Source organism: Rhincodon typus, chromosome 47 (genome assembly GCF_021869965.1).
Source record: "Rhincodon typus isolate 14 chromosome 47, sRhiTyp1.1, whole genome shotgun sequence".
Lineage (NCBI taxonomy): Eukaryota > Metazoa > Chordata > Chondrichthyes > Orectolobiformes > Rhincodontidae > Rhincodon > Rhincodon typus.
The window spans coordinates 6,655,748-6,666,867 of record NC_063378.1 but is presented as its reverse complement, the minus strand read 5'-3'; the positions used below and the strand labels follow the sequence as shown (position 1 = coordinate 6,666,867).

At 47.6% G+C, this 11,120-nt stretch overlaps 1 protein-coding gene across 1 annotated transcript in view; it reads left to right on the top strand.

Annotated features, from left to right (window-relative positions):
- The window catches only part of LOC125487957, a 148,386-nt gene extending 138,021 nt beyond the window's left edge, over positions 1-10,365 (top strand). The window contains exons 2-7 of the mRNA XM_048620668.1: positions 133-178; positions 2,093-2,359; positions 5,679-5,723; positions 7,010-7,354; positions 8,084-8,189; positions 9,357-10,365. Coding sequence (XP_048476625.1) covers positions 133-178; positions 2,093-2,359; positions 5,679-5,723; positions 7,010-7,354; positions 8,084-8,189; positions 9,357-9,525 — 978 coding nt within the window. The 3' untranslated portion in view covers positions 9,526-10,365. The remainder of the gene's footprint in view (positions 1-132; positions 179-2,092; positions 2,360-5,678; positions 5,724-7,009; positions 7,355-8,083; positions 8,190-9,356) is intronic.
- Positions 10,366-11,120: the final 755 nt, after the last annotated feature.

Sequence of the window (11,120 nt, the reverse complement as noted above, 5' to 3'; positions counted from 1 at the left end):
GTCTCTGAAGATGAATTTGGCGAACGGCAAGAAAACAGCCGTTTTAGACGCTGGGCTGTATCTGTGAGTCATCAACCTGATCAGGAAGGGAATCTGTTGAAAAGGGGCTCACTGTATTTTTTTTTGCTGCAGGGACACAGCTCCCAGAAACTATTCCCGTTGGTGGCTGCTGTTACAGGTTAGTGCTGTGACTACTAGAACTTTTCAGCAGTAATCCAAGGCTGGGGTGGGGGATGGGGGAATCAGGAATTCCCCTTGCTTTAGGGTGCTGTGTGAACTGCAAATGGATCCATTGAGGGAGTGGGCACACCACAGACTGTGATCATGAGAGAGTGCTGAAAGGAATGCACAGAATTAGATTAATACCTGGGATGCGGAAAGTGGTATCTGGACAATGAGCAACACTCGGTGACACTGGGATGACAGAGTCTGATCCAGTGGAACTGGGCTGGACCCCTGAGCAGAAAGAGCAGGCTTTTGGGACAGTCCTGGGATCAAATAGAACTGGGACTAGCAGAGTGTGAGTGGAAATTAGGGTGTGGGTCTTGGCAGAAGGTGGGAAGCAAGGATCCACAGAATAAACCTGTTCAAAAATCGATTGAAACAGGGAGTGAGAACAGAACCAGTATGTGTGTCAGATTTTGAGTGGGTTTTGTGTGCATATAATCAACATGTTCATCTCTCCCTCTGTAACAGGTGAGAGGTTTCTGTTTGAGGGGGGGATAGGTGGCACTTCCTACTTTGTTTTGGTATTCTTGGTGAGTGCCCAGTTCATTGCTCAATGACACTGGAGGAGGCCTGTGTGAGGCAGATGGACTGAATAGCCTGTTTCTGTGCCGTTGCTACAATGTAAGGATGAAACCACCTGTTTCCTATTCCAGCTCACCATTGCAGTCCAGTGAACCCCCTGCTGGAATGTTTAAATGCTGAGGACAGGGCTGGGTGTGGATGTGATGCCTCTTGTGGTTGAGTAGCCATACTCCTACAGCATGGTCCAACTCTTCAATGCCGACCAAGTTTCCCAAAATGACCTAGTCCGTCCTACCTACCTGCCCGCCGTCACAAGCTATACCCAGGGCACTTGTTACAAATGTGCTCCAGGGTAAAGACTTTGAGAAACCTAAAAGCAGAGGGGTCATGATCTTATTGAATGACTGAACAGACTCAAAGGGCTGAATGGCCACCTTCTGTTCCGATGAGACTGGTAGTTGGGTGGCGTCAGGAAGGGTGATGCCAGGGGTGGCTCAGTGGTTAGCACTGCTGCCTCACAGCACCAGGGACCAGGTTCGATTCCAGCCTCAGACGACTGTCTGTGTGGAGTTTGCACTTTCTCCCCGTGTCTGTGTTGGTTTCCTCCGGGTGCTCAGGTTTCCCCCCACAGTCCAAAGATGTGCTGGCCAGGTGGATTGGCCATGCTAAATTGCCCATAGTGTTCAGGGCTGTGTAGATTAGGTGGGTTATAGGGGAATGGGTCTGTGTCGGATGCTCTGAGGGTCGGTGTGGGCTTGTTGGGTCGAAGGGCCTGTTTCCACACTGTAGGGATTCTATGATTCTATGGTCTATGAAAATATATTGCATTTTGCTGAGGTCATACCTGGAACATTGCTTAGTTTCTCTCCTCCCCCGAGTAAGGATAAACTTAACTTGGAGGGTGAGCGGCAAAGATTCACCAGGCTGATTCCTGGGAGAAGGGGATTATCCAATGAAGAGAGAATGAGTGGAATGGGTTCATATTCCCTGGTGTTTAGAAGAATGAGAGGTGATTTCATTGAAAGGGATGAATTCCTTACAGGGTTATCTCTCCTTCACCACCCTGAGATGTAGAAATAGGTGCTGCAGTTAACAGTCGCAGGGTAAGCAGTCAGCTGTTTTGAATCAGAAGAGAAGTTCCATTTATCAAATTCTTGGAATTCTCTTCCCCCAGAGAGCTGAGACTGCTCAGTGTTCAAGTATTTTCAAGACTAAACTAATATCGGGGAAATTTTGTGCATTAAGAGATAAGGTGGGTAGGTGTAAGTGAGGTGGAAGAATGGGGCGGGGGGGGGAAGAAACTGAAAAGTTGTTTGACAATGTTTCTTTCATTTCTTTTCAGTGTCTACTGAAGCACCAGCAAATATAATGATGAACAAATGTGTGACCAAGGATCAGAGGCCTGTCCTTAAACGTGGATTAACTGAGATAATTTGCAACGGCTTAACTTGCACTGGGAATTATAGGGCATATTTTAATCAATCCAGTTGCTACTACGTGTGCATTGTAGACATTCGATATCTGAAAGACTCATCTAAAGGTAATCTTCTTGAATTTGGGAACATGGAGTCCTCGGAAACGTTATTCCTTCGGTTCAGATCAGATCACGGTGAGTTTAACAGAATGAGCGTTTCATTGTCTGTGCATCAAATGCTTTCTCCCCTCAACAAAATTTCACTTTCCTGGCCTGAGAATTCCACCCCGGGTGGGGTGGGAAGAATGTGAAAGCTCCTGGTCTTTATTACTTTTATGTAACAAGGAACTTTAGTATCAAGTGCTAAGAATCCACTTACCAACACAGCTGTCAAATCACTCGGTTCCCCTCTGAGTCTCCAACACACCTTCCCAGCTTGGAGAGGTATTGGCCGTCCCTTCATCGTCTGACTCCAAATCCTGGAACTCCCTCCCTAACAACACCATGGGAGCACCTTCACCAGATCCTACTGGGAGGGTCACATGAATAACTGGGTAAATACCTGGAGCATTTACCTTTAGATCTTCATGTGAATTGTCTCCTTTAAATCACAATGTACAGAAGGAGGCTGTTGGGCGTATAAAATGTGTGCTGCCTCACGGGAAGTACCTTCCAATTACTCCCATCTCCTTGGATATATTTCCAAGTAAGGATTGAGAGATGAACTTGTAGTGGGGGGGTGCTCTTCCCCTGTATCTGCTGCCCTTGTCCTTTTTGATGGAAGTGGTTGTCAGCGTTCCCTCCAATTTTGATTTTTGCCTGCGTGAGCCCCCAAGGCCTGTGTGCAGCCATGAACTTTCTCACCTGGAGGTCCATGCCACCATCCTTGTTCCAACACCAATCAGTGTGCAGAAACCCAGCAAGACTGCAACTTAGAGAGAACGCCGTTGGTCAAGGGTTTGGGAAGTGCTGTCTGAGGAGCCTTGGTTTAATTTCTGCCGTGCACCTTTGTAGATGGTACACACTGCTGCTACTGAGTGTCGGTGGTGGAGGGAGTGGATGTTTGCAAATGTAGTGGCAATCAAGCAGGCCACTTTGTCCTGGATGATGTGAAGCTTCTTGTGTGTGGAGCTGCACCTATCCAGGCAACTGGGGAGTATTCCATCACAGTCCTGACTTGTGCCTCTGTAGATGGTGGACAGACTCTGGCAGGGTCAGGAGATGAGCACCTTGCTGCAGGATTCCCAGCCTCTGAACTGCTCTTGATTATGTGGTGAGGCTGTTCAGTTTCTGGTCAATGGTAACCCCAAGGTTATTGATAGTAGGGGATTCAGTGATGGTAATGTCATTGAGCATCAAGAAGAAGCATTTAGATTATCTCTTATTGGAGGTGGTCATTGCCTGGCATTTGTGTGGCATGACTGTTATTTGTCACTTGTCAGCTCAAGCCTGGATACTGTCCAGGTCTTGTTGCATTTGGAAAGCTGCGAGTGGTGCTGAACATTGTGAAGCCATCAGCGAACACCCCCCACAACGGTCATCATGGAGGGGAGGTCATTTGATGTAGCAGCTGAAGACAAGGTCAGACACCACACGACACCAGGTGGTAGTCCAACAGGTTTATTCGAAAACACAGGGTTTCGGGACATAGCCCCTTTTGTCGGGTGAAGTGAGTTTAAATTTCTGCATTCTGTGTGCGTCTTTCTCTCCCTTCACCTGCCGAAGGGCTATGCTCCAAAAGCTTGTGTCTTCAAATAAGCCTCTTGGACTATAACCTGGTGTTGTATGATTTCTGACCTTGTCCGTGCCAGTCCAACACTGGCACCTCCACATCACACTTGGGGCTAGGGCACTATCCTGAGGACCTTCAGCAGAGATTTCCTGGAGGTGGGATAACTGACCTGCAACACCCATGACCATCTTTCTATATACCAGGTATGACGAACCAATGGAGAGATTCTGCCCTCCTCCCCGAAATTCCCCACTGACTCCAGTTTTCTTTGGATACCTTGATGCCACGCTATGTCAAATGCAGCCTTTATGTCAAGGCCTGTCACTCTCTCCTCACCTGCTGGAATTCAGCTCTTTTGCACATTGGTTGAACCAAGTCTGAAATGAGGTCTGGTGCTGAGTGGTCCTGGTAGAACCAAATCTGGACATCAGTGAGCAGGTTATTGCTGAGTGTGTGCTGTTTGACCTCACTGCTGATGACACCTTCCATCACTTTACTGATGATAGAGAGCAGACCGATGGAGTGGTAATTGGCTGGGTTGGATTTGCTGTGCTTTTTTGTGTACAGGTCAGTACTGGGGGTCATTTTCCAAATTATCAAGCAGATGCCAGTGTTGTACCTGAGTTGGAACACCTTGGCTAAGGGAGCAGCAAGTTCTGGAGCACAAGTCTTCAGTATTATTGCCAGAATGGTGTCAAAGGTAGCTTTGATGCCATGTGAAGTGAATTGAGGTCACTGAAGACTGGCATCGGTGATGGTAGGGACCACTACGGGAGGTGAAGTTGGATCATCCACTCAGTACTTCTGGCTGGAGATTTGTTGCTAATGCTGCAGCCTTGTTTTTGCTCTGATGGGCTCCCCCATCATTGAGGATGGGGATATTGCTGTGGTCAGCTCTTCCTGTGAGTTTTTTAAATGTCTGCCACCATTCACGACTGGATGTGGCAAAGCCTGGAGGAAGTTAGAGATAGTGAGGGGGGTGTAGGCGCTGGATGAGCTTGCAGATATGGGGAGGCGTGTAGGGGCTGACTTTGGATTTCATTTCCATGTGTATTTCGCAGTAAGAATACAAAGAAAAGCTTTCATTTCTTGCTACGAAAGGGCACAATTTTGAATATTTGGAGAATATGGGTGGTGTTTGGGGGTTGGGGGGTGGAAATGGGGGGGTGATGGCAGTGGGGAAAGAAAGATATCGCTGAAGAGAGTCCATCAGTGAACAACACTTGTACCACCATCTACACTGGACCCAAACAACGTCGAGTTGGTGATCCTCAGGCATAATCTTTTGCTGCTGGACCTATTCCTCCGACGTTACCTCTTCCTATGTAGGAGCCACCGATTCCAAGCCCTTCCCTTGCTCAGGAAAAGCTAAGTAGGGCCTCACCCTGCTACAGGCTGGACCCGCTTGAGGTCTGAGCACTAGGCTCTTGCTGTCCAAACTCGCGGTGAGGTTAGTAAATAAAAGTAAAGGAAAAAGTGGTCGGAGCACATGAGCTCTGGCATCTTGAAGGAGGTTGCAGAGACAGGGAGCGGTGTAGGTGCTGGAGGGGTTGTGAGTGATGTGAAAGGGACTCATTGCAGTTGGTTAACATTACCAGGACAACAGAGTTTGGGATGAACTGGAGGTAACGGAGGGTTTGATGTGACACAGTGACCAGGGGAATATTGCAACGGCTGAATCATGAGGACACAGATGAGGGTTTCAGCAGTAGTTCTTCTGAGGGCAGAGAAGGGGAAGCTGAATATTGGCTCTGTTTCTCATTTCACTGTTTTGCTTTCCAGCTTGTCCATCCCAAGGCCCAAGTGCAACTCCTGAAGCAGATCATGGTAAGTGATTCAGTACAACCCAAGGTAATTCGAAGGTGTATTGTGCTGGTGAAGGCACACAGGTGTTTCAGTGGGTTCAGCTGACGTTTAACCTCTGAGGTTGAAGGTCATGGGTTCAAATCTCAGAATAAAACAGGGGCCCACTCTCCCTGCTGCTGAGGGCCTTGATGGAGCACCACCCCATGGGGGAAGGAGCAGTATGGTGTGGGAGGACTGTATTGTAGTAGAGGGTATAGTACATGGGCCTCTGTCAGAGGGTGGTACTGGTGGGGTGCGTCCCTGTCAAGCAGAGGGTTAGAATTGGTCGGGGAGTACACTCAGAGGGTGGTACTGGGGTAATGCCAAACAGACTCTGAGCCAGAGATTGGATCAGGGAAACAGACACACCCAGCCCAGTTGTAGCTCCAGAGCCGCCTCAGTAAAATCTGGAGACTGGTGCCCAAGTTGGGTGATGCCATGACAAGATCATACACTAGTCCAAACCTTTCCTTTCTGCCAGATTGCCCGGTCACTGTCCCTGGGTGTGTCCTGACCCCAAGGGCTGGGGGCCACTCACCAGAAGTTTGGGGCCAGTGGTATCCAGGAGGAGGGAGTGGTCCCAAGATCTCTGCGTTGAAGACGGTGGAGAGGAATACTGACCTGGATATCAATCAGGATTCCATTCAATCCTGTGGCTTTCCCATCCAGGAAATAGTTTCCGATTCTTCATTCAGGTTTAATTGAAGGGAAACTGTTGGTCAGTGTCCAGTTCTCTTCATTGGAAAGCATGTATCAAACCCATTGCGGGGCTGTGTGTGTGTGCAGGGAACTGTGGGATAGTCCTGTGCTCGTGTTTATTGGTATCTCACCCCCACATCTCTCCAGGTCTAGAATTACCCAGGGATCTGTTTGTACTAGGCTGGTTGTGAAACACTAGGTTAGTTTTGATCATGTGTCCCAGTCCATACGTGGCTTCATTCTGTCTCTAGGTCCTGGACTCCCTACAAGAGAAAGAGTTGGATTGGGAATTGGAATTGGTGTTTTTGTTGCCTTTTTGAGACTTAGTTGGTTGCATTTCTGACTCTGCTGTTTCCAGTTCAAAGAACGATGAGAGTCTTTACACTGTAGAGAAACTGTTGTTACAAATAACGCGATCCTGAGCTTAACCTTCCCACAGAAATGGAGGCAGTGAGTTACTGATCAGACCTTCTTGTAAATCCAGCACTGCAGTGTAACCATGTGAGCTTGGGATGTAATGTACCAGCAGGGAGGTTGTATTTGTGGATAATACTTTCAATCTTTTCCAGGTGACTTGCCTGTCCCAATTTCTGGGTACGTTGAGGAGCAGGTGGTGCTGCCCTGTACCTACAAAGGGAATGTCTCGGTCTCTGATTTACAGGTAATCTGGGGGACACCCAAGAGAGAAATTGTACACAAGTTTGTCGATGGGAACGATGATTTGAGAGAACAAGACCCATGGTTCAGAAACAGAACAAACCTGTTCAAAGATCAACTGGAACAAGGCAACTGGTCAGTTCTGATCTCTGACCTCCGGGAGGCAGACCTGGATGAGTATCAGTGTCAAATTTCCAGCAGGATGGGGGATAGATTTCAATTGGAGGAAGTTGTTTCAGTCCGTCTCTCTGTCGCAGGTGAGAGATTTCTGTTCCAAGTAGTCAGCCTGCCATTTCTGATTTGCAACTTGTGTTTAGTGGTCATGTTACTCTGCTTGTATGTGACTCCAGTCCCACATGAACCTGGTTGACATTTTAACTCACTCATTTAAACTCTGGAAGCCCCTTCACTAATGTCTGGGGACTGCTATCCAACCTGGGAGACTGCGGGACATAGTCACGCTGACAGAAATAACACATCCCCCAGACTCCCCTATCACCATTCCTGGGTATGTTCTGTCCCACTGGTAGGACAGGCCCACCACAGGTGGGGGCACAGTGAGATACAGTCTGGAGGGAGTGACCCTGAATTGAAGCCAGTGGGGTATAATGCTGTATAATGTAAAATTGCACTCAAAGGTTTCTCCACAGATAAATAACTGTTAAATTAAAATTATTAACTTTTCAGGAGGTTTTGGGGTTTAATTGAGAAGAAACTGCTGCTGGTCAGTGTTCAGTTCTCTCTCCATTGCAAAGCATGTATCAATCTCATTGTGGGGCAGGGTATGTGTGTGCAAGGAGCTGTTGGGATGGTCTGGTGCATGTTTTGTGATTAATGGCATCTAACCTCCCACACCCCTCCAGGACTAGACTTACCCAGGGATCTGTTTCAACTAGAGCTGGTTCTGAAACACGAGGTGCTGCAGGTCTCTGCAGTTGGTTTTGTTCATGTGTCCCAGTCTGTTCATGGCTTCATTCTGTCTCTAGGTCCTAGACTCCCAGCAAGAGAAAGAGTTGGATTGGGAATCGGGATTGGTGTTTTTGTTGTCTTCGTTGCAATTGGGGTTTACTTTGTCCGAAAACACACAAGACAGTAAGTTCTAGATTATTCTACTAGTCTCATTTTGACCAGATTTTCATTACTAACGTTGTGTGAAATGTTGCTGAGCTCTGTCCCTGTCCATTAGCTGAGCTGTGAGGATGCTTCAATCCAGCCTGTCATTGAGTAGCATCATCCAGTCGCTTCCAACTTGTCATCCTCGTGTTGCTGAACAGTCCCCGTGGATTGGAAAGGAGCAAATTTTCTCCCAAAGGAGAACCAGAGGTTGGGGCATATATTGGGAATTTCAGGAGGTACTTAAGGTGCCACACAATACGTTGTTGTACAAGATGAGGGCTCAGTTGAATGGGAGTCGGGGTGTAATATGGCATGGATTGAGGATTAGTTCATGCTCAGGAGCAGAGCAGGAACAAGTAGGTTGTTTTCAGCTACCAGGATAAACCTGGTCCTGCAAGGATCAGTGCTGGGACCTCAGTGACATTCAATCTTCTTATTAGGGACTGAGATGAGGGGACAGACTGGAAATGTCCCAGTTTGCTGATGATACAAAGCTCAGTGGGAAAGTAAGCTGTGAGGAGGATATGGAGGCTGTAAACAAGTATAAGCTGGATAAATGTGTGGGCAATAATGGTGGTAGGTAGAGACTAAGTTGGGAATGGCTCTTAAGGTATAACTCACTGATGAATTCCTCTGCATCGTTCTATGTCAGAGTGTGTTTGACTTCTGTGTTCCATGTTAAATATGCTCTCTAAATGCCAATTGTTGGTGCTTCCTCTTCTCTTGCACTTTTCGTGTCTTCCTTTTTTTTTATCCTGGGAATTGGAGGGTTCATTGACTGGGAAGCTCATCTCAGATTCCCTTGTTTCACTCTATATCCTCATCTGTGCTTACCACCATCCCCACGTACGCCCCTCACAGTGGGACAAGGAACTATTGCAGTGTTTTCTCTCATCTCCTTCTGGTCAGCGCAGCTCCTGTGGAGTGCCCAGCTCTTGTCCGTTGCCTCCCCTATAAGCCTCCTCTCCTCTACACTCTGTGCTCCATCACCATACAGCTCCTGTCACCCATTTTCCAGCTGCTATTGGTCTCCATGATGTTGAGTGTCATTTAATGGGTCTGTGCTCTTGAACAGCTCCTTTTTACACACGTGCAAAGTGTTGGATTCTTCTAACCTGCACTCTGCTGGTTTCTCTCTCCTAGGGAACAACCCCGACCAACGATGGATCATATTGAAAAATGGAATGGTGACCCTTTGAGTGAGGTGACCTGTTCAAGCGAAGCACAGAGCCTTGTGCCAACAGCACCTGAGCATCAGGATGGAGCGGCTGGAGAACAAAACCTTCTGGGGAACAGGGCTGTCCAGCACTAACTGAGCTTCCACTGCACTGAGCCTGGGACAGGGAGGGTGGGAAATCAGCCTAATCTTGTGATGATCAAGTGATTCCTGATGGAAAGTTTTGAGACGTGGTCAGTAAGGTTATATCACATTGGGTTCCAGGGAGAGAGAGCCTATTGGAGACAAAACTGACTTGATGATGCAAGTCAGAAGCTGGTGGTAGAGGGTTGTTAGGACTGGAGGCCGATGACCAGTGGTGTGCTGTGAGGATGGGTTCTGGGACAACCGTTTGTCACTTGCATCAACAGTTTGGATGAGAACATGGTTAGTAACTTTGCTATTGACAGCAAAATTGGTAGTAGAGGGGGACAGTGAAGTGGGCGAAGAGTACAATGAGACCTTGATCAGATGGGCAGATGGGCCAATGGGCCGAGGAGTGGCAGGTGAAGTTTAATTTAGATAAATGTGAGGTGTTGCATTTTGGTTGGAGAAGCCAGGGCAGGGCTTACACAGTTAATGGGAGAGCCCTGGGAGTGTTGCTGAACAGGGGGATCTAGGGCTTTCAGGTTGATAGTTCTTTGAAAGTGGCATTGCAGATAGACAGTGTGGTGAAGAAGGCATGTGGCACACTTTCCTTCGTTGGTCAGAACATTGAGTATTGGAGTTGGAGGTCATCTTGAAGCTGTACAAGCCACTGGTGAGGCCAATTATACACTATTGTGTACAATTCTGGATGTCTTGCTGTTGCAAGGATGTTGTTAAGTTAGAAAGCGTGCAGAAAAAAAATTACAAGGATGCTGCTGGGACTGGGGGGTTTGCATTGTAGGGAGAGGCTGAATTAACTGGACTTTTTTCCCCTGGATTGCTGGAGGCTGAGGGGTGACTTTGTAGAGGTTTATAAAATCATGAGGCATGGTTAGGTTGAATAGCCAAGGTCTTTTCCCCAGGGTAGGGGAGTTCATAGCAGGCATAGGTTTAAGATGACGGGAAGGATTTAAAAGGGACCTGAGAGGCAACTTTTTCCCACAGAGGGTGGTGTGTGTATGGAATGAGCTGCCAGGGGAAGTGGTAGAGGCGGGTACAACTAGAATATTCCAAAAGACATTTGGACAAGTACATGGCTTAAAAAAGGTTGAGAGGGGTATGGGCCAAACTCAGGCAAATGGGACCGCTTTCAATATAGGATATCTGGACGGCATGGAAGAGTTGGGCTGAAGGTCTGTTGTTTGACTCTATAAACTCAAGCTGTGATTTAAAGAGAAAAGCTGGTACCGTTTTTCATGAGGACAATCATGTTTAATGGCTCTGCTGGTCACTGCATGAACAGAGGAGCCTGCTGTCTACAAGCAGCAAGTCCATGGAGTGAATTGAATTGGCTGAAGACTGGGATCAATGATTGTGGGAATCTCGAGGAGGAGGAACACTTATCCAGTTGATGTTCCTGGCTGTAGGTGGTTGAGAGTGCTTCAGTCTCTTAGGTTATGCTGAAGAAGGTACAATGGGAGCTCTGCCATTCCAGATCCTGGCTGATCATCTACCTCCACCATATTCCTGCCGTCTTCCTATTTGCCTTGATGTGATCAGTAACTAGAAATCAATTAAACTCTGTCTTTCATTTGCCTCTGAAT